Source organism: Lepisma saccharinum, chromosome 10 (genome assembly GCF_977018435.1).
Source record: "Lepisma saccharinum chromosome 10, izLepSacc3.1, whole genome shotgun sequence".
In the NCBI taxonomy this organism is placed as follows: Eukaryota; Metazoa; Arthropoda; class Insecta; order Zygentoma; family Lepismatidae; genus Lepisma; species Lepisma saccharinum.
The window spans coordinates 86,402,954-86,430,476 of record NC_139238.1 but is presented as its reverse complement, the minus strand read 5'-3'; the positions used below and the strand labels follow the sequence as shown (position 1 = coordinate 86,430,476).

Below are 27,523 nucleotides of genomic sequence, written 5' to 3'. Positions count from 1 at the left end.
CAGATATTAAAAGTCGGGAATATTTTGCTATTATGGTTGACGAAACTTGTGATATATCCATCCGTGGACAATTAATAAATATTCTGCATTCGAACTGTGAATAAAAAAATTGATATTTTTGAGGAATTCATGGGCTTTTATTAGGGGTGTGCGGTACGGGATCGGGACGGGACTAAGTCGGGAAATTTTCGGGACGGCAAATTTCCAAGATCTTGGAAATTTCCCGAAGCTCTGAAGATCTCGAATTCTACACGTCACTTTCACTTTAAGTGATTTCTGGATTAAAAACTAACAATTTACGATAACTTCCAGAAATTGACAATGAAAAAAACGTCGAGAAATAACGACATTTTAAAATGAGCATTGGGTATTTCCCGACTGCTCGGGATTCCAAAAAGTCGGGATCGGGACGGGAATTTTTTTTCCAGATTCCCGTCCCGACTTTTCGGGATCCCGCACACCCCTAGCTGTTATGAGATTCCGAACACTGAGGCTAAAACTTAAAAAAAGGGGAGAGTGATTCATTCATTAATTTATTTCAGTGATCAGAGCCCCCCCCCCCAATAATTTTGACAAGTCGGCACCCCTGTTAATGGTAGAAGGGGAACGAAACACAATTTGTTTCAATTAAGGGTATATTATACCCCAGAGCTTTATAACAGTTGAACTTTTGTATTCCCCCACCCCAACCCTCTTGAAATTTATAGATGGAGAGAGAGATCGGTCATCTTGGCATCTTCAGAAACAGTCACCCCTTATATCCCGTTCAAATGAAGGGGAAAATGCATCGAATGTTCGGAATACTTCCGTAACAGCTGAATTTTGGTCAAATTACGTCAAAACGTCTGACATTAGCAAAAAACAAACATAATCTCTTTTATAGCGCATTGAATTGTTAGATTCGATTGATTTTACTTAGCCTTTTGTGCCACTTTTGGCTAATTTGAGAAGATGAATGATATGACGAAATTGATGGACACTCACAAACATCCATGCCCAGGCCAGGATTCGAACCCGGGACCCCTGGCGTCGTAGCCGGGAGCCGGCCCCATTGAATGAGAATCATGACAAAAGAATGTCTGTTTATGATCATTAGGAACTGGGATATAGGTCAGGAACTGAGGTTTTAGCGGGGTGGGGGAGGGCTTTTAGGATTTTGCACTATTTGTAGTGTTCTAACAACTGACCAGAATTCAGTTTTTTAACGGAATTAATCCCAACATTTAATTTTTCCCCCTTCATTGACTGGGATACAAGATTTTTCATTGAATAAGGCATACACTACTGTCAGATTGTTTTTTATTCTTGTTACCAAAGCAATCCCAAAATGCAACTTACACCAAACATATATTTTTATATATGCAAGGTCAAAGGTCACACCATGTGACCTTCAACTGAAAATTTCAATATTTTTTATGAAAACTGTGGTCCCTTAGCTTCAAAACAAGCTCAAGATGAAAGTTATACCGTAATTGGATGCAAAGTTATGAATTGTTTTAATTGACCTTGTAAGCACATAAATTTTACATTTGTTATAAGGTTGGCAACCCTGCTGTGTGAATACCGTGCATCACTGAGGACCAAAATTTCACATGTGTACGTTACTTCATGTCTTCTGCCATCGTTCCAAGTTTCATGAAAATCTCAAATGGTCGGGTTGAAAGTTCATTTTTCTGTACATGAAATTTGTTTTAATTAAGATTTATTAATAGAAGCCTTGAAAATGGCACTAATTTATTTTGCATTCCTTTAGAACATACTTTAAGGTTCAATTTGAGAAAAAAATGTCATGATTACTGCACTGCCTTTTAGTGATAATGCAATTTTAATAACGTCAGACGTTGACACAAAAAAATCAAGATTATTTACAATACATAAATTTTTTCTGACTCTCAGTGCAAGGAAATCTTGATGACAACTCTTTAAATGGTGGATATACAAGGTCTCATTTTAATTGCGCCCACAGACCACAGAAACGTATAGAGGACATCAAAACAAACAACTTTTCTCAGTAACATTTTTCTCGTTGGTGCGTAGTTTCGGCGCTACTGTCGTTAAAAAAAACCGTTTTGCCGCCTGAATGCTGGCAACCACACACAACATTTGATTGCAGTTCAGGCGTCATTTCCTGTCATGAAGAGATGCGTTTAAGGGTTGCCAGGAACACACATATTCTGTGAAAAATGACCTAGCGACAATCAGCCACATTATGTACCCTAAAGCGAGAAAACAGGTTTCGTAACCCAACAGGAACTAAACAAACGATACGAAAAATGGTAGAAAAGAAAGGATTTCAAATGGAAGTGGTATCATCGAATTTTGTCTCAGCTTAGCTACATGTAAATATTTGCAAATCTCGTTGCCAAGTTGGCATCTACAATTTAGTCTATCCACTTCGTCCTTCTGATGCTCGTTGTCTGTGACTGTGACACACTGAAGTTGACAAAATAGAAATGAAAGAACTCAAAATTCCAAAGGGTAAGTAACGCGTAATGTAATGTACCGGGTGTCCCAGAAGTCTTTCCCTGATTACAAACTTTATTCATATGCACTATATGCAATGTAGAGATGTGAAAGTGGTGCCAAAAATGTTGGAAAACTAACCAAGTTTTTTTGTTGCAGGTTTGAGTAACGTGGCTGTAGTGTAGCAGTGTCAGTTCCCAGAAAACCGGAAATGTTCACAAATCAGGAAAAAGCTCAGCATGTCCTCTGGTATCACGAGACCCGGTCACCAATAACAGTGCAGAGGAACTTTCAAATGTACGTAATTCTTTCGTCTAGAATTATCTGCCATCAATAAGTTGGTATTTAAAAAATGGAATTCATCTTCATTCCCAAATCCTGTCAAGTCCAAGAAACATTGTATGGAAAGATGCCAACCGATGTCAAGAGCATTAATTCCGGATTCCTTGTCACTGACACTGCTACACTACAGCCACATTACTGAAACCTGCAACAAATAAACTTGGTTAGTTTTCCAACATTTTGGCACCACTTTCACATCTCTACATTGCATATAGCGGATATGAATAATGTTTGTAATCAGGGAAAGACTTCTGGGACACCCACACATGTAATAGTTTACAACTGTGAATATTCGTTAATAGGTTGTTCCTGTGGGTAACAGGACAAAGGGATATACAAACCTATAGATATAAACCTTGCAACGAGATTTGCAAATATTTGATATGTAGGTTGAGACAAAATCCGATATTGTCACTTCATTTTGAATACGGTTTTTTCTACCATTTTTCGTATCGTTGGTTCACTTCCCCCTTCCCCTGGGATGACTTGTGGTCTTCTGTGCTGGTAGGCTGTGTTTCCCTAGATATTCGGTCTACTGGACGCGATCATATCTTCGTTTTACAGCTCATAATGTGGTTGGTAGTCTGCCATTTTCCCCAAAATGTGTGTGTTCCTTGCAACACTGCCGTGCGCTGTTTCTCCGCAGGACGTCATAGATGGTATCAAATGTTGTGTTGGGTTGCCAGCATTCAGGCGGCGAAACGGGCTTTTTTGAACGACTGTAGCGCCAAAACGACACACCAACGAGAAAAATGTTACTGAGAAAAGTTGTTTGTTTTGATGTCCTCTACACATATCTGTGGTCCATGGGCGCCATTAAAATGACACCCTGTAAATGAGCTTTAAAAAAAGTTTCAAAGTGATATATCGATTTGACTCTTAGATATACTGATCCATGCAAAATTCGGAAACTTTAGCCTCCTGTTTCTCAGTAACTATGAGGTGTAGAGAAGAAAAGTTTTGCATGTTTTTATATCTTGGTATAGCTCTTTTCAGTTCTTACGGCGGGCGCTCTAGAAGCTGTCAGGGGAAGTGGGGAGCGGGAAGCGACCAATCCAGCGCGATAAGAGACTCAGCAGCCTGTAGAACGAGGTGCACGTAGTATTTATTTCCGCCACGTCGTACCTCTCGTATTGTCTGGTTGGTCTACGGCGAATTCTCCGCTCCCCATTTTCCTTGCCAGCTCCTAGAGCGCCCGCCGTAAGAACTGAAAAGAGCTATAGTATTAACAAATAAACCAAGTTTATTGAAATCTCAATCGGTGGGTGTCATTCTGAAATTTTGCTGGGTAGAATAAGTCTCCCATTTGCAATGTCTGTGGCTAAACGATATCACTTGCAGGTGGCGCCACTGCACTGTTTGCGGCGGACAAACTTTTAAGGATCTTACTTATCGCACACCGTATTGAGCACTGCTCCGCCCTCCGTCTGTCTGACGTAAGCGCGAATTGCTTTCGTTGTTAGGTTAGGCATGATAGCTCTACGGCGCTTAGGATAAATACCGTCCTTAGACCATCCACTCCCGGAATCGAACCCGGGTCTCCCGCGTGGCAATCAGACGTCCTAGGTTGAACAGCTGAAACAAAAAAAATCAGGCGAAACCATGGTCGGTTCAGTCCGTAGAGCCTGAGACACGGGTTCGAGTCGGACACCCAAGCCTGTATCTGTCTCTAAACTTTTCACGTAGTCAACGGCAAAGATAATGGTAGGCAAATTGTACACCGCTATTTTCATAACTTTTTTATTCTACCTTCTGTGTTGTTTTAAGGAATGAAACCAGAGTGTCTCACAAAGGGGTTTACATTATTTGAATGTTAATAACAGAGAAAGTATTACAGATAACCTGATGGAACCTTTTGTATCTGGATCTGTCATGATTAGTGTTTGTTGACATTCATTTATTTTTCTTTAATTTCAGTTCAGTTGCCAGTAGTGACAAGTAATTGACAAGATGGCTGGGAACCTTTCCGTTGAGCAACGGAAGTGGATTTTAAAGTGTTTTTGGAAATGTGAGAACATGAAAGAAGTGCAGAGACGATGGCGGTCAGAATTTGATACTTCGCCACCGTCACGTGTAACAATTACGAAATTACGCGACAAGTTTGAGTGGGAAGGAACTGTGCGTGATCTGGGACGGTGTGGCAGGAAGAAATCAGTATCGGACGAAAGAGGGATGGAAGCAGTGGTACAAACTTGCACAAAATCCCCAAAGAAGTTCATACATCAAATTCTGCCCGCCATCGCTTCTGCACTTCTTTCATGTTCTCACATTTCCAAAAACACTTTAAAATCCACTTCCGTTGTCGAACGGAAAGGTTCCCAGCCATCTTGTCAATTACTTGTCACTACTGGCAACTGAACTGAAATTGAAGAAAAACAAATGAACGGCAACAAGCACTAATCATGACAAATCCAGATACAAAAAGTTCCATCAGGTTATCTGTAACACTTTCTCTGTTATTAACATTCAAATAGTGTAAACCCCTTTGTGGGACACTCTGTATGTTGGTTCGAAGCATGCATTGTTCTCTGCTTATTGACGTCATTATTTCAATTCATTGTCAACACATCGTGTAATTCAGACCGAGTGAAAATGGTGGTGGACAATTCGCCTTCTGTTCTTTCGCCGTTGGGTGTACATCCCCTGGCGTACGCAGAGAGGGGTTGATGGGGCTACAGCCACTACCGAAATTTTGAGAAAAACAACATTTTCAAAGCAAAACTGTAAAGAACTCGAGAAAACAAAACACGCCAATTTAAATTTTTTGTCTTTGAGCATTCTTTAAGACGAAGATTTTGGCGTAGTGGTAACGAAGTCACATTATAATCCAGGGGTCTCGGGTTCGATATCCGGTGGAGTCACATGGCACAGTGGTTCGGGTTCCACTTTAAACTGTAGGTCCAGTCTTTATTAGCCTTTTTGTGCATAAAGTGGACTTAAGACAACAATTCATTCAAGACGAAGGTTAAAAATTATAATTGAAAATATTTTAGCGTAACCCCCGAAAACGCAGATAGGTGATATCCACCTTTACAATTCCAACCCCCTCTTGCGTACGCCAGTGTCTCCTGTGAGTGCCAAGCTATAAAATAATACAAAGAAATTTCTTCAGACGTGGCCATAATGTGAAATACAGCCATTCCTCCGACAAACAAATGATATCGCAACATTACAGGCTGTGGTAAACTGTATCGCCTTGTAATTAGAAGATAGGGGAGGATGGAAGGAGGTCAAGATAGGAAACTAGGGCACCACATCCAGCCGGCGCCCTATTTATCAGTCCTATCAGTTCATGGAAAAATGCAGGTCCCTAATTGCTGTTCTTGCATCCATACAAGGGTGGAATCGCCCTTTTGCGAATCTGCCGCAGCTTCCGGGGAAACGAAGGATATGGCGATACGGTGGGGACAAAAACTTCGCGAGATATCATCTCCTGCGCACTCTTCATCTGGAGCTGGATGCTGCAAACATGGTGCACGTCGAAGTTTTGGTTTTTATTGCGTCTCTTCTCTTGTGAGTAGTCTTATTTTATACATATATAAAGCAAAGAAGGAGAAAGGAAACACTCACCGGACAGTGGAAAAATTCAAAATTTTCGCTAGCTTAGTAGCATCATCGTCTCACACTGATGATGCTACTAAGCTAGCGAAAATTTTGAATTTTTCCACTATCCGGTGAGTGTTTCCTTTCTCCATTTTTTATTTATATTTAGCCCTTTTGGCCCTCCTTGCTTTTGTATATATTATATAGTGTTTCCGTAACCTTGATTCAAACATGCAGGGTGGATAAAGACAGACTTAAGTACCAATATGCACTCAGAGAACTAAATGCATCATATCGATTGATGCACCATAATGCATCGATTGATGCACTAAAGTGTGTTTTGTAGCTTCTTCAAAGAATCAAATTCACATTTGATGCATTTTGGTGCATTTTTTGTATCTCGTGAAAGAAACACCAAAGTGCATCATTTGATTCAAGTGAGGATTTATTTCAGTCGAGATGCACGTTAATGCATCAGCTGATGCGTTTTGATGCACCAGAATGCATCTTTTTTGATGATGCACTTAAACGTTTCGTCTGAGCTACATTAAAGCCATTACCTCAGACCAAACGTTTAAGTGCATCATCCAAAAAGATGCAGGACTGATGAATTAAAGTACATCTCAACTGAAAAAAAATCATCACTTGAATCAAATGATGCACTTTGGTGTTTCTTTCACGACATACAAAAAATGCACCAAAATGCATCAAATGTGAATTTGATTCTTTGAAGAAGCTACAAAACACACTCTTGTGCATCAATCTATGCATTCTGGTGCATCAATCGATATGATGCATTTAGTTTTCTGTGTGTGACATGAACAACCTCGGTCCGGAAACGTGTCATCAAGAAGTTATAAGCCGAAACTAGTTTTGGCCGCCTATGACAGTGGAATGAGACAATCGAAAGATACTGCTTCCAGATTTGATACGGATGTTACTACAGTGTATCGTAGCACTCCAAGACGAAAACGTTACAGTAGTTGTTCAAAATGGCGACCCCAGTGTCAATGCAGGCACGACAGCGTCGCAAGAAGCTCCGTCGCATCTGCTGTAACCAGTGGCGTAGCGTTATAGTACGCCCGTACGCCCGGCGTTCCCAGATTTAAAATTTCAAAAATGCGTAAATGCTGTGAATATAACGTAAATCTTGACTATTTTCATATATGTTTGACCTTCATGGCATTATAATAGCTATTTTTCGCGATCCACTTGCAACGCTCCACTAACAACACTCGTTCTAGCATTTTCTTTCAATGCCTTTCCTGGCTGGACGCCGGGCAGGTTCGGCGAAAAGGACTATATGTATTCCTTGCTGTCTATCTGTAGGGAAAGCTTGGATCTCTGACAGCACGCGCGCAAATGCTCTCTCGTACGCCAGCGTACGGAGCAGAGGGCTACGTGATTGGTTCATGTGACCCTTCCTGCCTTCTGAAGCAGACGACAGCGGTAGAATACCTACCCGCTTCTTCGCGCTCGTGCCACTCGTGCTATGTGATGCTACAGTACGCAATATTGACTAACAAAACACAGTTTTTGTAAAATAAGTTGGTGAAGTCCTCGTGGTAGAAATTCAGCCTGTGGCTGCTCTACCACTTAACCCGCAAAACTATTCTTTTTATTATTATTATTATTTTTTCGTTAGTATCTGTCAATGGAAATGTCTAGCACTCATTTGAAAACTCTTAACATCGAATGATATCTGGACAAAATTATTTTAAATTGTTTATCAGCATTCTCAAGATGTAATAAACAGTGGTCTGAATTACTAATCGGCACTGTTACGTCAGTTGAATGTACTATAGTTGAATCATCCACCCACATCCGTGTCAGAGTGTTTTACACAGCGCGCAAAGACGACAGATGTCCCTGATTCGAATCCCTGGGTGAGCACGGGTGTTCTTTGTGAGTGTCCCTCCTTCATCACTCATATTCATATTCGCGATTAACCAAAAATTGTAGAAAAGCGAAGTAAAATAAACCAAATCAATCAGTAGTTGGATCATCCACAACTATGACGTCTACTGTTGTGCAGATTCAGGTAGGTTTTTAATGACTTGCGTCATGCAGAAAGGTATAAAAAAAGGTATAAAACACCAGAGTTCAAAACATTTGTGGCATGGATGATGTTTTATTGAAAACCCAGCTGACTTCAGGCAAATAAACAATACCTGTGGCGACTAATTCCATAGGGCCGACCCTTCCTTCGAACTTGGCGTTCCCATGCCCATGCTACGCCACTGGCTGTAACTTCCCCGGAGTCTGACGATATTACAAGCAACAAGGATTCTTGCCAGGAGGGGGTATGCCTCGGCTCAGCACCCAATCGTTTGAGTGAGGAGGCCCTGTTGGCAAGAATCCTTACTATATTGTCAGAATGATTCCAGAGCGGATAAGACGTTGAATCCAAAAGGGATAGCGGATAATTTGAAATCCGGATATTATTTAGTAATCCAGATTTTGTGGAAATTCCTATTACAGAAGTTTGTCTCGTTCGTGGTCTCATCTGCTGGTGGATTAGATATAAGAATTAATGGAGCCAAACAATTGTTATTTCCAGGCTTCCAGTCCTGCCGCTGGAGATAGAAGAGGAGGAGCTCGTGGACGGATTCATCAAAGCGATCAAAATGGACATCATGAGGAAAGACTTGGACAGATTGAGGATCCCAGATCTCGTGAAAGGGTTCTCCAAGAAGGTACGCTCAAGTATTCTCACCAACGGCGTAGTGGGGTGTCCGGTACTCGAGTGACAGCCTCTCTTCCGGGTTGGGTCGTCAGAACAACCACGAAAGAGTTTAAGCGCGAAAGTGAAATTTTCGCTGTTAATCCGTTCGCCTTCAATCCGTTTCGCGCTTAATCTTTTTGCTCTTATTCCTTCGCTCTTGTTCTGGTCGCGCTTAATCCGTTTCGCTGTTATTCCTTTCGCGCTTAATCCGTTTCGCTCTAATTGGTTTCATGCTTAATCCGTTTCGCTCTAATTGCCTTCATGCTTAATCCGTTTCGCTGTTATTCCTTTCGCGCTTAATCCGTTTCGCTGTTATTCCTTTCGCGCTTAATCCGTTTCGCTCTAATTGCTTTCATGCTTAATCCGTTTCGCTCTAATTGCCTTCATGCTTAATCCGTTTCGCTGTTATTCCTTTCGCGCTTAATCCGTTTCGGTGTTATTCCTTTCATGCTTAATCCGTTTCGCGGGTGTTCATTTCGCGCTAATTCCGGTGTTCAAGTATCGTTTGCCCGCAAAGTGCAGTACAGGGTGTACGTGGAAGTGTAGTTAACATTTGGGTGTCAGCTTGCAATGTATCTTTCACTCTAGATATCAATGGGCGAGAAACAGTAAAAAAAAAAGATATGTCCAATGCTAAATTTGCCATTACTCGCGACTTAGTATGAATAAAAACCATTTTTATCATGCATTTTTATCCAATTGTAAGCAATACGGTGCAACATTTGCGGAAACTATCAAATGTATTCAACAAGTTAGTAGTTTTCTAATTCAGTGCCTCAAAATGTACGAGGCGCATGTAAAAAGAAAAGGGTTGGCAACACTGATGAAGTTGAGCATGCGCAGGAGCATGCCCTAGTATTCTGTGCTTGCAACAGAGATAGAATCGTCAAAGTGGGGTTGCGTACGTGCGAGTAGCAGTAAGGTGAAATGGCTGCCGTAATACAAAATCCCGCCAAACGTGAAGTGAGATCTGTCATACGATTTCTGAACGCCAAAGAACATAATGCAGCTGACATCCATCGGGAATTGTGTGCCATTTATGGACTACGACATCGGCTCTCGCGCTCAATACTGACGTCATTGAGGTGGGATTTCCTTTGGTTATAATGGCTGCTAACATCGTCTCTTCTTCTAGTTCCCTCCCTCTCTCTCTTTCTGTTCATTTCATTCTCTCTTCCTTTCTTTACCTACTACTTTTCTCTATTGATGTCATCATTTATTTCCCTATTCATTTCTTCCTCTCTTTTCCTTTTTGCATTTCAACATCTCTTTTTCTCTTCCACCTTTCATCTCTCTCACTCTCTCTTTGTACCTTTATGGTTGTTGTTCTATTCCTGTCTTTTTGTTTCGCTATTCATTTCATTCCTTTCTCTCCCTTACTCTATTCATTTCATTCTCTCTCAATCTTTCTCCATTCATCTCATTCTATCTCTCTCTTTCTCTATTTATTTCATTCTCTCTCTCTTTCTTGCTTCCTTTATTTGTCTAGAACCTTCGTTCTCACTATCCCTCTCTCTATTTATGTATGTATATGCATACAATTTTCTCACTTTTTATTTCACCATTCCTTTCTCTGTTCCTAATTCCGTTCTTTCTCTTCTCCTTGTTGCTCTGTTTCATTATGCTTCTGTTTCTCCCTGTCCCTAACTTTCTATTTTTATCTTATTCTTTCTTCTTCCTCTCTCTCTCTCTCTCTCTTTCTCATTATTCAGCACTTTGTATCTTGCTTCGGTTTTGCATTTAGAATGCTGAGTATGCAGAGAGCTGGTAATCATTCCTAAAGAAAAAAGAATGTAACAAAACACAACGACGACGTATTGTAGCCTAAATGACAATATTAGTTGAATAGATATGAATCACATTGAAATGTCAGGACGGAAAAACGTTGTTCTTAGCTTCGTAAAATGTGGAGTTAATGTTAATTGTACGTTTCGTCGACAGATGGCCGCAGTATATGTACAGTAAGACTTCTGTTCAGAAACAAAGTGTAAGAGAAAGAAATACGGCTGATATTTTCCTTATTATTGTGAATGTTGTTTGTTTGTTGGCTCAAATGTTCTTAGAGAGACTGTTTGAATTAATACTGAAGGTATTTCTAGAAATCGTAAAACTTTCGGAATTACCATTTCATAAACAACAATATAATATGTTACAAAAACTAAATTTGCTCTTTCCTACTCCATATTCAGTTTTGCCGTTTGGCACCCCCTCTCGCTGCATTTAGCTATCGCTCTGCTCTTATAAATAAGTAACAAGAGACCAATGTTAAAAGTACAGTACAGTAAAACCTCGTTAATCCGGATCCCGATAAGCCGGACAATCCCAAAAAAAGAGCAGAATGCAAGGTTTTAAATGTAGCTAAAAGTTAACAAGATAACTTCCCAAAGAAAAGACTGATGAAATTCTGTTTCCCGCAGACTTTGTACTGTACTGTATAGTGTATTTAGGCATATGCCCTTTAAATACATCATAATAAATGTGTTTTGTTGCTATAAACGGAGTTTTAATGCACTTTCTACTGTTCTTTTAGGTTATCCTGACTTTTGTTAAACCGGTCAACTTATCCCCCCCATTAGTCCAGATTAACGAGGTTTTACTGTATTTTCCAACTTCACACCAGATGGCTGTGTCTTGTAAAATATTAATGTTTTTTTCTGTATCTAACGAGTATTATAATTATCAACTTCTATTCTTGCAGAGTACTGCACGTTTGTCTAATACAAATATCTTTCGAGTCTTGTGTTTTTGTTTTAGACTGCATTCTGACTAGGGTCTCTTTGTAAACACGGTATAAAATGTTCTTACAATTATAATAGTTGGTCTGTACTCATATTAGGACATACTAGGGAGTGGATTTTCAGGTGCTAAAACACTGAACAATATTTATTTTTTGTTCTAAAAACAGCGAAAATATGTGGCTACAAGTCAAACAAATAACTACAGTGGTTTCTCGTTGTAGTCTGTTGATTGCAATGAACATCAGAGCACATTTCCAAATTGACCATTGAAAATTCAATCTCATTGTGTGAACGATGACTTGTTTGAAAAGTACCTTGAGCAGGCCTGTAGCCAGACACTGCCGTCAGCCCGCTTGACATTAGGTCAATAGGTAAAACTGTTTTTTGTATAATTTGTTTGGAGTGAAAATGGAGACAGCAGCTATTACATTCATTCATCTTGTATATGAGCCGAAGTCTAGGTAGAAGATTCTCTAGACTTTAGAAAGATCTTTTTTAAGGGAACTTCTTTATCTGTACCTTCATTGCTCCTTCCACATCTGCGTCAACGGTCAACAGTTCCCAATTTTTGGGACGAAGTGGCGTTTCATTGCTTCGGCTGGGGGTGGAATGTACTGTAGGCACTATGATTGAATATTGTGTACTTTTTATTGTATGATATAAATATCTGTATCATCAAAAGTAGTATGGAGCGTGCAGCAAGGGATGATGTGAGTAGATGTCAATTAACACTTCAGGAGATGTTTTAGAAGATGTAGAAAGAACTGTAGTATTTGCATAATATTCCTAAATTTTATGTTTTACTTTAACTTGATAACCCCCTCCCCCCACACACGTAATTTATCTTCATTTAGTACTGTTAAGCTTTCGAAAATGGACTTGATCTACAAATCCTCCCCGATAACCCGTGAGCCCCCCCTGAAGATGAATTCTAGCTACGGACCTGGTATTAAGACGTGCATATTTGATTCTTAAACCATCAATTTCACTTACATGTTTGGGTCCCACTGCACAGCCAAACTTTAAAATCTAGGCTGGACTAATGAAACATGGTGTACTGAACTCATCTTGTATGTATTGGGCGTCTCTTGCAGGTAATGATGGTCACGTGGCAAGGATCCTTCAAAGCAACCGACGGTTGGATTCAGCACATTTCAGAACTGGAGAAGATCGGGAATTCAACCGTTGACTTCTTTGACGGAGGTGCACTGGCAACAGTTAGGCTAGGTTTCGAAAACCTGGAGGTAAGTGCGTGTTATGGTTTCTAAATATCTAGGTCCTGTGATTCCCCAAACTTGAGTCAACAATTGAGATTAGTCAAAAATGGCAGAAAAGCCAAGTAAAATAATCCCAATCAATAAATAAATCAGTTATTGTGTTAGCTGGTTATAATTCCATCCTACAATGACGTAATAGATAAGAAACCATACTAGTTGACGCACCTGCTCACATACAAAGCCTATATAGACTCTGTTTACATGTGACGTCATCAATGGTAAGTCATGGATAGCAGCACGATATCAGCATTACAATAGCAAATTTGTGCTCAATAGGCGGGATATTAAGATTTAACATTGAATTTTTAGTGTGTGTGAAAAGAAACACATTTGCGACTGTAATGATACATTTCTTGTGATCGCCTACCAATGATGACGTTACATGTACACAAAGTTTCTGGGCAGGCCTTGTATTTAAGAAGGTTATGTTGAGGTTGCTTAAGCCCGCTGTACACGGTCTCAGGTTTTATTTAGCAGCTTTGTTACTTCCATTTTATAACACTCTCCTTTGTGTTTGTACTAATTCTTGGATCTCTCTGTCCTTCAGCTCGAGTATGGGAATTACACGGTACAGTTCATGAAGGTTGGTATGCGGGGAAACATAACAGCGATTGTTGGAAGGGTGGTCATGTACATGGAACTGACGCTCGCGAAGAAAGGAAAGCTCCTGATTGGTCAGTTGGAGAAGCTGGATATAGAGGATATCAGGTAAATGTTACAACAAATATCTGTGGATAGTTTACAGTGAATTTCTTGCATGTCCTGTAGGTTTCTTCGTATTTAAGATGGTAATTTTCCGCTACGAATTTCCTCCTTGCAATGTGTCTGTAGCCATGTAGTGGCATAATGCTAACGAAATTTCCATTCATAGATTGCAACACTTGCAGGCAGGAACGAACCTTGGCAGAAACGAACTCAGGTGCTGAATGTATGTATGTGTAAAACCACTCCCTGCTCATTGCCCCGTGCCAATGTTTAAGTACACCTTTATGCACAGGTAGGCTTATCGGAACTGGACCTACAGTTTCAAAGTGGGATCCGAACCACTATGTGTCTCCGCCAGGTCTCAAGCCCTGGACCCCTTGTTTGCATCTCGGTCATACGGGAGGTGGTATGATCAGCACCACGCTCAAGCTGTCTTAAAATCCCAATTTTGGCCTGGGTATTAGAGACTGGGCGACCCCTAGTCACTTAATGCGAGTTTCACTTATCGGACACCGTATTGAACACCGTCGTCTACGACGTTCTCTTTGTTACGTAAGGCTAGGACAGTTGCGGCGATTAGGGGGGCGAGGGGGAGCAGTTGCCCCCCCACTTTTGCCTCCGCACTATGCTAAATCTTATCTACAAATGGAAATATACTGTCTTTGCCCCCCTAGTTTTGGCACCTTGCCCCCCTTCGCCCGGTTTTGGGACCCAATCACCGCCAAGACACGTTATATTTAGAGCTTTCAGCATAATTAATACATTCTCTTCAAGCCCCGAAAAACTGCAGTGTATTTGCGCAAAGAGAAAAACCTAACAAGACGTAACAACGAGAGCATTCCGCGCTGACGTCATTAGACGTAGGTGTTCAATACGGTGTGCGATAAGTCAGAACACTTTATACGGGGAAATTCGCACCCTGAGAATCTATCAGTCACTCCTGCTTAGCAGTCAGGCGTCCTACTTCCCTTTGCCCCCAAAATATGTTAAATGAACGTCCTTGATTCAATTTGACCACTGGTGAAAGTCTAGTCGTTTCCGTTCTGCTACTAGATGGCTCTGATCGTTTCAATCTTATTATGGGTTAAATCGTCCATGTATGAAAACGAGCATAAATAATTAGCCATATCATGGGTTGCGTTATATAACACTAATTAATATAAAAGGAATACAACGTAAACATATTATGTAATCGTAGCCCAACGGGTTTGGTTTACTTTTGTTTCTTCTTGACCTCTAAATTCATTCAAATATAAAACATGGTAGTGCTTTACTTACATAACTGTTGTTCAAAGTCGATACTATCGTACCTCCCAGATGTCACCACTTGTGCTAAATACGAATCGAAAGCAAACAATGCAAAGTTTGCCATCTGCAGTAGTATATCTCGTTGAAGGAAAACTGGAGGTTTTGTGCTGCATAAAGAGGAAAGAGTTTTTTGAGAATTGTGTAGGAATTAGATAAAAACACTGATAAAAGGAAGTGGGCTTTTATGTGAAGACATCGTTTGTTGTCTTATTCATTGGAGGCCTTATTTAACGTATTATATTTGTATATTCTTACACGGAATAGGTTTTACATATTTCTGTTGTCGTTTCTTAACCATGCAACTTCAAAAGAAGCACTACAATTAATCTAATCTAGAGACAATTCCCTACAAAACTATGCAACCCTAGAACTACTACAAAGCTACAATATATGAAATTCTTAAGCACAAAACCACGGTCATCATTTCTATATATCATTTTAAAACTGTCCAAGATAGGAAATACAAATATAACCACATGGATAATAAACCTTTTACGAGCAAGGCCTCATCTCCAGTAAAGTATCAACTCGGGGCAATCCGCGGCACCTATTAACCTGTTGGGTGAGACGAGTCAAGGCAAATGGATAATAAACCTTTTCCTCCTCCCACAAAAATAGGCAATAATTAGGCTGGAGAGTTCAATGAATAAACCGATCTCTAACTACAGTGTTAATTTTATTTTATTTATTTAATTGAAACACAACAGGCGCATGCCCAAGTACAGTGTTCAATATTGGATGTCACCATTACATTGACAAAATCATAATAAAGATAGTTCACAAGAAATATGAATGACGTAATATACAATTTTCTCAGGCATTTAGAGGACGTTGTATTATAAAACAAAACAAGAAATGAGTGAGATGGTTCCCGATCAACTTAAAAGAGGTCTAACTTTGAAATATTTCTAAAACATTTGACAAAGCATTTATTTGTAATATAATTAGCTGTACCTAATGACGCTCTTCAAGCACTGAAAGTACTACAGTATCATTCATTTCATGTACAAAACCGAAATCCATCAGATCTCAGAGCAACCAAGGAAAATCATACGCTCGAAAGTTTTTTTTTTCTTTTCAATCTTTGATGGACAGTATGAAGAGTCGGTCAAGGTTTCTTCTCGTATGTAGTATTATTAAATGCAGATACATGCGTGCGTTTTAGGGTGACATGTCAATTCCTCGTTTATGTGAAAAGCTGAACTTTAATGTAAGCAAAAGCATGTGCTCGTCACAGTTAAAGGTTTTCGAATCTACAAAGAAAATCGAAAACACGTTCGCACCTCGTCGGCCTCCTTGGCGGAGTGACCAGCATAACGGGCTACTACGCCACAGGTCCCGGGTTAGAATTCCGGCCTGGGATGGGTGTTATTTGTGAGTGTTCCTTCATCATATGACTCCTTCTCATCTTCGCGATTAGCCAAAAGTGCCAGATGCGAAGTAAAATAAACCAAATCAGTGAATCAAAAAAATCCATCTCACTCAAAAATCTTGTCAATACAATCCAAAATCTACCAATATCTAAGCCGAATGTGAAAGCGGGTTCAATACCACAAACCTAACTGATTAGAGATATCACTTAGAAGTTTTAAACCTACTTTTCCAAGCCAACTGGCAAACACTAGAACCTGCAGTGAGTCTCATTTATGTCGTGCATTCATCTGACTAATGTAATTTTCTTACATTTGACTTTAGACTTTAACTTAAAATGGAATTGTGTTTGTGTTGCATTCGATATCAAAATTAGATTTTAAGCAATTAATGTCCAATTTTATGTATACCTAATACGATGGGTAAAAATAAGTCCATCTCTCTTTAATAAAACCCTTCTTATAATGTCTATGAAACATTTAATTTCACGTAGGAATGATATTGCGATGCGACGAGTCGAGAATTGTGAGAGCCTCATCTCGTCTCCTGTGTGGTGAGGTCTTTCTCATTCTTGTTTGTGTTCATGTTTGTTTCGGTTTCCACTCAGAAGTTATTAAAACTTATTCTAGATTCACTTCATGCTCAGATAGGCTAATCGTGATTGGATCTACAGTTTAAAGTGGAATCCAAAGCACTGCGCATGTGGACCCCTTAATTAGTAGGTGAGATATCTCATCTTGTCAAACGAAATGTTTAGTATAAGCAACGCGACATTGTGTCACCACTCAAAGTTTCACAACGTATATATGCCATTAAAGCAAAAACCTTTCCTAATAACGTTTTTCTGCTTTACATCTTGTATACAGAACCGTCGAAATATGGAATTTTATCCTGAATAGATGAAATCGGGCAGCACGTGCTTGCAATTGTCAATAATGGATTTTAAATTCAATAGGAATTTAAATTTATGTTAAGTAATTTCTTCAAATATGTTTCGAACGAGATCGTCTCGGACATCAAGGATCATCTCGCTCTCATTTTGCAGAGATTTACTTCAGTCTCTTCTAGAAAATTGAGAGGAAACACAGACTTTCTTGTCCGAGAACCTTCTCTACTTTCAAAAAATCTCTTAATATATAGGTTTAAGTATAGTATGTCGAACACCCCCTTACAAAGCTATGATAATTATGGGTGAGGTACAGGATTACATTCTACCCCCAAGTTGGTCTGTCGTGTCTCTTCTCCTTTGTGTAAGTATTTCGTTTCGGAAAATTGCATTTGACAAATTCAAAAGAAAAGGAGGTTAGTCTTCTGATGAAGATTTGTACCTTATCTTCGAATTGGCCGGCCCCCTTGGCAGAGTGATTAGCACATCGCGCTACAATGTCAGGGGTTCCGAGTTCGAATCCTGACCTGGGCATGGGTGTTTGTAAGTGTCCATTCATCAATTTCATCATATCATCGCTCATCCCAATCTTCACAAATTAGCCAAAAGTAGCACAAGAAGCGAAGTAAAATAAATCAAATCAATCAATCAATCAATCTTCGATTTGACGCGACCACTTCTTTAGTAAAGTGTACCCCCTTACGAAAAAGAGTATTCTTCTGGAGTGTGATTTACCTGATTCCATCGTTGCACACACATTTTAATCAATTTTCATATCCTTAAAGAGGTTTCCAAGAACACAGGTCAATGAATTAACCAGTAGCAAGCACAATGTAGTAGAATAAGTTTCCAATGGTTTGAATTCCTGTGGTAAGGAAGATAATGCTTGTAAGTTATAAACAATATATACTTATATACTTTTTTTATTGAGTGAATTGTAAATAAGTTTTTTTAACAGTAGAACTTGCCTCTGTCAAATTATCTAACGGGGGTACAGGGGGTACAACTGAATTTACGGATTTAGGGAGGTACAGCACCCCCTTCAAAAATTTGGAGGGCACAATGTACCCCTGTACCCCCCGTTTCTGCGCCACTGCAAATTCTCCTCAGGGGTTCAGCTTCAGCCATTTTGGTTCTTCCGAGGGGGATTTGAAAGAGGTCAGTTCTGGGCCTTAACATACAGTTTGGTACGTAAAAATTTAAATTAGACAGCAGATGAGAAGAATCTATTTTACCATTATTAAGTTTGGAGAGGAAAGTTAATTGACTTTTTCATTCTTCAAGTGACGAGGTATTAAAGATTTTGCCTAATATGTTACTATTAGTGAGTTTTGGATATGTACCATCAAGTTTAAATAGTAGATATCTGAGAAATTTATTTTGAAGTTTTTCTAATTTTTCGATATCTTTCTTGAGTTGCGAGTTCCAAACAAGAGAGGCATATTCGAGTTGCAAATACATTAATTTTGTGTTTTATTGTTACTAAACTGCTTCTAAAAACAATTCTTGCTTTTGCAGTGATATCAAGGTGGATATCTCCGGCTCATCGTCTCTCAACTGGATAGCAACACAGATCACAGGCTGGGTCGTAATCGCCGTGAAGGAGCAGATCATAGTAGAAGTGGAGAAGACTCTTGGAGATACCATCACGCAGATGATAGACCAGCTAGAAACTAGCGGATCGCTGTTCGTTTAGACCAAAACGGAGTGTTTGGTCTGTATTTTTAGTGTGTTAATAAACTTTGTCCTGGTAACACTAGTTTAATTGACACTTTTAACCAGTGTTTCCAACCATTGTGATTTTTACTAGGGATGGACAAATCTGGACCCCGTGAGGGTCAAGGCCTACCTACCACTTCCAGAGGTGGTCATCCAACCGGTTACGGGGTGACGTGTGGTCAGCCCGAAGAACTCCCAGTCGTTGTTGTAGGTTTCCATGACCGGGTTAGGATACTCATTCGTAGCTTCTCAATTTCCTCACGATAGTGGATGGCCACCGGTCCAATACACAGGCCGAAATCCCAAGAGAAATGTTGTTACGTTTCTTCGCAGGAGATTCGAACCTGCGCACGTCCTGTAGCCCAAAGCATGACGCCTAGACCTCGTGGCCACGGTGCGGATCAAATCTGGATAAAATTTTATCCGGATTTCAAATTTCCGGATGTCGGATATTCTGACATCCTAATTATCCGCGGATTATCTTACATATCCGAAATACCCAAATGTGTGCATTATCTGGACAATCTTGTCGTTTATCTGTCTGAGACCTCTCCACATATTGTTTTGTGGGTCATCTGTCGAACGCATTCGCAACAAATCCGACATCCAATCAATTCGGTTATCGATTTACAGATTCTCAGCATATTCCTTAAAAACCTTTTTTTTGTTTAAAACAGATCTCTGCGTTCCTAAGTACAGTAACTATCACTTTCGTTTTCTTACCAGGGCCTCCCAGATGGCGTAGTGGTAACGTCCTCGCCTTGAAATCAAGGAGTTCCGGGTTCGATACCCGGCGGAGGCACATTGCACAGTTGTTCCGATCCAACTTTAAACTGTAGCTCCAGTCCCGATTAGCTTATCTGTGCACAAAGTCACCTTAAAAACAACAATTCAATTCAACGTTTGTTATCTTAATGATGTGGGCCATTTGTGCAAGAATGATAATCTCGAACTTTTATTTGATAATTACGTCCTTCATTTCAGAAGCTACTCGTGGCATAGGATTATCTACACGGATTATCTGAATATCTGGATAATTCCAAAATCAAGATTTTCCGGATTATTCGTTGCATCCGAAACGGATATCGGATAATTTTATATGCATTATCCGGATTTTGTGTACTCTGACATTTACATGTTCTTGCCAACGCAACGTAAGGTATAATTTTTCTGTTAAATGTAATGCTACAGTAGTAATTACACGAGGCGAGGATAGGAACGTTGAAAATTTCACATTGAAAATACTTATCTCCTTCTAAGGAAAACCTCTTTTCAAAGAGGGGAAATTGCAAATATCCCCCCTCTCATAAGTGGGGTCTGGTGCGGCACACACCCAGCATCCACCAAACACCACAACTAAATGCTAAGAACTCTAAACCTGGCCATACTAACCTAACCACTAACGAACTTAAGCTTGAGTTTTTGTTTTCAGTCCATTTTATGCACAGAAAGACAAGAGCGGGTATCAAACTCGGGACCTCTTGATTACAAGGCAACGACGGGGCAAGATCAATCCAATCTTTTCCATTCTTACCGATTTCCTTCCGATCCATATCAACGTTATCCCTCCATCTTTGTCTTGGCCTTCCTACAGGTCTCTTACCATCGGGTTTCCCAACAAGAATCTTGTAAACTATTCATATGTTTATTGGACCTTACTATTATTTTAGGTCAGGAGCCTTTAGTTTTGGAGTTTGTTGCAAGCTGGGGTGTCCCGCAGCAGACACCTCATCACAAGTGACGTCAGAGTAATGTACTTCCTGTTCCTTGTGTCAACAATTAAAAAAAGAGTCTTCTGTTATCATACACGAAGAAGTGAACTGGTATTCTTGTCTGCGAATGTTGGGTTCTGGGTTTAAGCCATACAAGTTGCTTATATGTGCAAATGTTGTATCCAGTGATAGAAAGTCTTTCAATTCTTGAAATAATGTACTCAGTAGAATTGGTGAAGTACATTATGCATATTATACGAAGCGTAACGTACAATTTTTAGTGCACGTTGCATGACTTTTTAGTGAATATTGAAGCGCATATTTTGGCACTTATTTAGTGCATATAAGTGCGCCATCTATGTAGTAAATAAAAATGCAGTCTTATCTGTATAAATTAATGTTATAGCTCGTCTCGTTCTTATGCAGTATTTCCACGAAAGTCGACAGACCCTACTTGCATGTATCCTGTTGTGACTGTGTTGAAAATTGACAGGTTAGTACAGCGAACACGGCAGGGGTCCCGGATTCGAATCCTGGGTAAGACATGGGCGCTTGCGTTTGTCCCCAATGAAAAATGAGTAAAAAGTGATATATGTGAAAAACAGAGAAAGGAAACGACAGAGAAAACTACTGTTTAAGTTCTTTCAAAAAAATCTTTTCGGTGTCTGACTGGCAAGCGGGAGATCCGGGTTCGATTCCCGGTGTGGGTGATCTAAGGTCGGAATTTTTCCGGCCTTCTTCCCGCATAAAGCAGTTAGGGGGCTCACCCAGCCTGAAATAAATGGATACCTGGGGGAGGGAGGAAGGCGGCCGAAGCATGGTGCTGTTCACATCACCTCCAAAGTGTCCGCGATCGAAAAATGTCTTGGTAATCTTTGGAGCGAGCGAACGAAAACAAGTCTCTTCGCAAGTAGTAACTCGAGAGGGCTTAACCAATGAACGCGTGAGAGGAGATGGAATTGTGTGGAGGGGGAAAGCGACTGCAGCTACTAGCCATTTGAAGGAGATTATCCTGCTTCGCTCAGTCCACTCACTTACTCCCCTGTTCTGTCGTTTTGCGCGACCTTGCTCCAGTATATCCCCACATCCCCCTACATATGCCTCATGGCATGGCCAAAGTACACGGGAAACTTTACCTGATAATAAAACTTTTCGAGCAAGACCTCATCTCCAGGAAAGGATCAAATCGGGGCAAGCCCCGACACCTATTAACCTATTGGGTGAGATGAGTCAAGGTAATTGGATAATAAACCTTTTCCTGCTCCCCCTAAATAGGCAATAGTTGTCGGATAGTTCGATTTAACTTGTTGTAATAAATATATCATATAGATACAAAATAATCTACGGCATGCGCGTGCATTCCAGTACAGCAAGACCAGCAGTGCTGGCCCACAGTATTTCATTGCATAAGTCTTTATTTTTATTTATTTTTTCCATTAATTAATGTCTACCATCTGAAAGGAATGAACTTGCAGTCCTCCTAGTCAGGTCGTTCTCGAGATCTCAACCCTCGGCACCATCTTGGGGCGATTTGATAAAACCACTGTATATTTCGGCCAACCTTCCGGCCCCAGGGGAAGCAGGACATGAAAATGAGATTCGATGACCTTGAACTATCCAATAACAGCAGGGATGGCGCGGTGCTACAGAGGGGCTTGGGGGGGATACAGATTTCGGAGTCAAATTTTCGGGGGCCTAACTAATACCGTGTAAAAGGTATTTACTTAATACTTTACTACGGAATAATTTCACCAGTAACATATTTTACAGTCAAGCAGCCGTTGGTGGGTATATGCACATTTCAATAACACAAAGCTTGTATGAATCGTAAAAGGCAATTTTAAATATTTCAGCAATTGCAAGCAGCTGTTGAAGGGTTTTTCTGCTTCAGAGTGTATCATAACTCTAGACTGTCCAAATGACAACAGTAGGGAGCGGCGAAATATTGTAGCCTTTCGTGTTCCATAAATATAGCACTAATTTAATTAATCAGGCATCAAATAAACAATACCGATGATGCCAATTTCTCTGCCATGACATATCTTACGCAACTCTTTCTTGTTCTGGGTACTTTGATTAGTGAAAATAACTGCTGAAGATTATAATTTTATTGCAAAATATATTATGCGTAAATACTAACAAGAATTGGATCAATAGTTTAGATGTGGTTTAAGGACTGATTCTTCTGCACGGAACTAAATTTGGCCAATATGACAGTACTGTTATTTTCTAACATCACAAACGGTAATTAGTTAACATGTAGCGAGCGTTCTGATTTTCGCACCGAATTGCAATGATTAGTTGATCGGACTTGTGTTAAGGTTCACTGTATGCACAGAGGATAATCGGGACAAGATTTACAGCTTCTAGTGGAACCCGAACCACTTAATGAATACCTCCACCGGGGATCGAACTCCGGACCCCTTGATATCAAGGCAGGAGTTTTATCGCTAGACTAATGGAGCTGGAAGCCCAATTTTAATCTTTCCAATTCCAATTTAAGAATTAGGTAGTTTGATTTGATTTTGATTTGATTTGATTTAGTTTATTTTACTTCGCGTTTTGTGCCTCTTGGCTAATTTGCGAAGATGAGGATGAGTGATGAAATGATGAAATTGATAAATGGACATTCACAAACAACCAGGCCCGACCGGGATTCGAACCCGGGACCCTTGGCGTCACAGCGCGATGTGCTAACCACTCGGCCACAGGGTCGGGCAATTAGGTAGTTTGTGTACTATTTGTTTCTTTAACAGTGTATGCGCCCCTTTCGAATATTTGCAGCGATGAGGATAGACAAATCGATGAAACCAATGAGAGAACATCGCTAACACTCATGGCATTTTCGGTACTCTAATGAGGAACTAACAAACAGAAAAGGAACATAACTTCTTTAGATTTTGAATGTCTGCCTACCAATAAAAATACATTTCTCACACCTGTTATACCTTTCCGATATATAGTGATACGATTTATAGAAGCTAGGGAACGGATTTTAAGGTGCAGCACCTTTCCAAAAATATAGCTGTTTTTTTACCGATCTTTTGAGATCTTTTACGACATGAAATCAAGTAAAATGAACCCATTTTTTCTACCTTTTTGCACCTTTTCGTGAGATTAGCACATTTATCCCTTTTTTAGCCCCTTTTTGAGGCTTCAGAAACCTTTTCCTTCATTTTCTTTCATGTTTTGTTAAAAATTAGACAGAAAAATAAATGATTTCACTTTACTTGATCAGCTACATAAAATCCTATAGTCTCATTTTGTAGAGCAGAACGAGAGCTATAAAATGCTATAATATAACCATTGCAGCCCCAATAGTTCCCAAGATAATGTAGCAAAACCCGCGAGAGAAAACACAAACTTCAACAAAACCTATTCGGCAAAACCACCGCTCTCTCTGCGGTCCGCGCGCATTATATACACAGTTCTCTATGCGGTCCGCGCTCATTATATACAGAGGCGCAGAAAAAGAGAGCATTTAATAAAGATATTTCATCAGCACCTTTTTCTTTTTTTAAAACATTTTGAGGACCTCTTTTTCCCTTTCCTGACCATCATTTTGCATCTTAAAATCCGTTTCCTACTCATAACTGAACACATTTAGCTGTATATGCCAACAATCAAAGAACAATCTCACAGCCACTGAATACGTCCATCTACCAGGCAGGCAACAGATTTCGTAGCAAGTTTGGCGACTAATGATTCGTCAATTACTTAGTATCAAATTATCAGTGGCCACTGTTTTCAGGTATATCTGCAGCTGCACCCTTTGATTTTAGAACACATCGTAATAAAGTAACTTTGCAAGCTAACCGAGCTAAGACAATGTACTTTAACATTGTACTTTCCCCAATACAAGCTTTATAATGTTTTTACTTTTTATAACTTTTCGATCGAAATGCGTCTACCGTACTACAAAAATCTAGGGGTGTACAGGGCGGGCTTTAGCCCCTTTGTAGCGCCATCTCTGGCTGAAGCCCTCCCAAAACTAACCTCTGCTCCTCCTGTAGCCCCCCCCACCCAGATTTTTCGACCGAAATTAAGAAAACCTAGAAGTTTTCTTGCTTAATTATTTCGATTACAAAGTTTCAATTTGGCCAGTCATAAGTTGCCAAACTTGCTACTACAGAGCATTCCCTGACATTCGCTACGAGACTCGGCGGCAAGCGGGCCGGCATCAGCGCTTGTTTTTTTCCCGGTGAACGGGTCCGCGACAGTCGCTTATATTAAACCTCGTAAAAAAGTTTACAGTAACAGGGTCAGTTCAGAATAAAAGTGGAAAGAAAAATGGGAAAATAAAGTATACAAAGACAATGCGCACACCATCCGTGAGTTAAAAGAGAGTATTGTACGAAAATCTGGAGAATTACAGTAGACGAACTTGCACGTGTAAATGCCAATTTCCTTCGGAGATGCCAGGAATGTGTTGCAGCAGAGGGACATCATTTTCAACACCTTCTGTAGTCAAGGTTAGTACACAATATGAAAACTGTAATTTTAATAGCCGACTTTACCGACTGTCGCTGACCCGTTCACCGGGAAAGAGAAGCTCTGATGCCGGGCCGCTTTCCGCCGAGTCTCTACTGCCTGCTTGGTATAGTCGATGGATGTATTCAGCGGATGTGCGGTTGTTCTTCTGTTGGAAGTTCAAACGGAAACTAAGAATATGTGCATATACAGCTAAATGTGTATAGATCTAACACGTGCGAAAAATGAATTTTTATAAGTAGGAGGACGTTCAACATCTAATGAACCATCAAGTTTCATCTGTTTGTTAGTTCCTCATTCGAGTACCAGCAGTATGAGTGTCAGCAATGTTCTCTCATTCGCGTCATAGTTATGTATAGGCTATCCTTATCGTTGGAAATATTCGAGACTGAGATATACGACGTTAAGGAATCTACCTATTTCTTAAGACTAAGAACTGGAAATTTTAAAATTGAGCTCACCACCCCGGTAGTATAGTTGCAAGACTGCTGTCTTGTAAAAAATGGTCCAGAGTTCGATCCCTGGTGGAGGCACATTTCATTAAGTCAGGGCTGGAAATGGAAATTTTCGCGAATCTAAACGCTTTACTTTCGTTAACATGGTGTTGTTTTTATTTTATTTTATATTTCTGTTATCTCTCATTACAGCGAAGAGACGCAAAATGACGTGCTGTGTTACAATTAATAAAGGTTAGGCTAACATTAAATTCACACTGAAAATTAAAAGAATGTAGTAAAATATGTACAAAATTTAAACGTACCAAATCAGTCCGTTGCCATCTTTGGCGAAAAGGAACGGAAAAGTTCCAGATATTCACGAACAAGGACGCCATACCTCTAGAAGCTGTGTATCTCGTCCCGATTAGCCTCTGTGCATGTAGTGGATGTGAATACAAATCCAACCAACTAAATGCTGCAATACGGTGCAAAAATCAGCGCGCTTGGATAATTGTAATGCTCGTAGGCCTAAGCGTAGGCCTACATATTAATGTACACTCTGTAAAGAAAAAATAGCGACACTTGCTCGGATATGGTTTTCTTCACAAGATTATGAAGTGAATTAAAACTATAAGAAAAGCAGGATTTGTCCAGCAGCCGTATTTGTGAAGCAGCGTTCTCGAATGCATTAGTAAACTGTAGAACGAGCAGGGGTGCTGAAGCGTTGCTAGGGAGCGGATAGGAGGGAGTGAGAGAGGCAGGAGGCATCGACGGTCGTGTTCGTTCGATGGGAAACCTCTCGTCATGTGATTCCTCTCCCACTCCCTCCTATCATCGCAGAAGAAACTGGAGGTGGTTTTGCGAAAATGATGACATTTATCCAACAACCCCGGGTTTTTTCTATTGTCATTTATTTTTTATGTTTCAATGCAAGAGGCTTCCTCTGGTGCTACTCTGTTGCTTTTGAGGTGCATTGTGCAGGCGGGAAGTTCGCATCGCACGAAGCACTCATCGGCCTCCATGCAACAGAGTAGCACCAGAGGAAGCCTCTTGCATTGAAACATAAAAAATTAAATGAAAATAGAAAAGAACTGGGGGTTTTGGTTAATGAATCTTGTGAAAATTTGTCGCTATTTTTTCTTTACAGAGTGTATTAACATTCGGGAGGTTAAAAAATAAATTTCTTCAGTACTGTCATAGTAGCCAATTTCGATTCCATCATGTGCAAGCAAAAGAGCTACATGTGAAGAGAATATTAAAATTATGATTTATTTTCCAGTGCTTGATCTTCTAATTTCTAAATTAAAGGAAAACTATACTAAGGATAGTGATGTGTTAAATGCATAGCCGTTTCAGTTCAGAAAGTTGTGACTGTCATCTTTTTATAACATTCACAATTAAGTTGTATTAATGATAAAAATCTTTGATAAGAAGAAAGACATTTCATTATCACTGTTACTGTTCTAATTATGTATTATGGGATATAGTGTAATATACCAATTCGTAAGTAGATTTCTGTATATTCTCTCTTAAAACAAATAATATATTTGTACTAGTTGCTAATTCGAAATGAATAATAGCAACAAAGTGCCGATGACAAGCTACAATCTTTCGCCACTCACTACTTTTGTGATATGGACAGTTTAGTCTGAAATTAAGCTGATGGCTAAAGTTCTGCCAAGTTACGAGGCAGAAACAAAACTCAAATTAAGAATCCTTCAGCAGCTGCTTGCACTGGTTGAAACGTTCAAATTTGCCTTTCACATTTTTAAGCTTTGTGTTACTGCAAATTGCAGTGTGCATACC

General features: G+C 39.9%; 1 protein-coding gene across 2 annotated transcripts in view; it reads left to right on the top strand.

Moving 5' to 3' along the window:
* Nucleotides 1-19,112, top strand: part of LOC145994415 (uncharacterized) — a 124,005-nt gene extending 104,893 nt beyond the window's left edge. Inside the window, exons 1-5 of one of the 2 annotated variants that reach the window (XM_083130542.1) lie at nt 6,212-6,318; nt 8,909-9,044; nt 12,906-13,055; nt 13,636-13,796; nt 18,877-19,112. In XM_083130542.1, coding sequence (XP_082986668.1) covers nt 6,275-6,318; nt 8,909-9,044; nt 12,906-13,055; nt 13,636-13,796; nt 18,877-19,054 — 669 coding nt within the window. In that variant the 5' untranslated portion in view covers nt 6,212-6,274 and the 3' untranslated portion in view covers nt 19,055-19,112. Of the gene's footprint in view, nt 1-6,211; nt 6,319-8,908; nt 9,045-12,905; nt 13,056-13,635; nt 13,797-18,876 lie in introns of those variants that run through there. The other variant, XM_083130543.1, reaches the window with a different exon arrangement.
* Nucleotides 19,113-27,523: the final 8,411 nt, after the last annotated feature.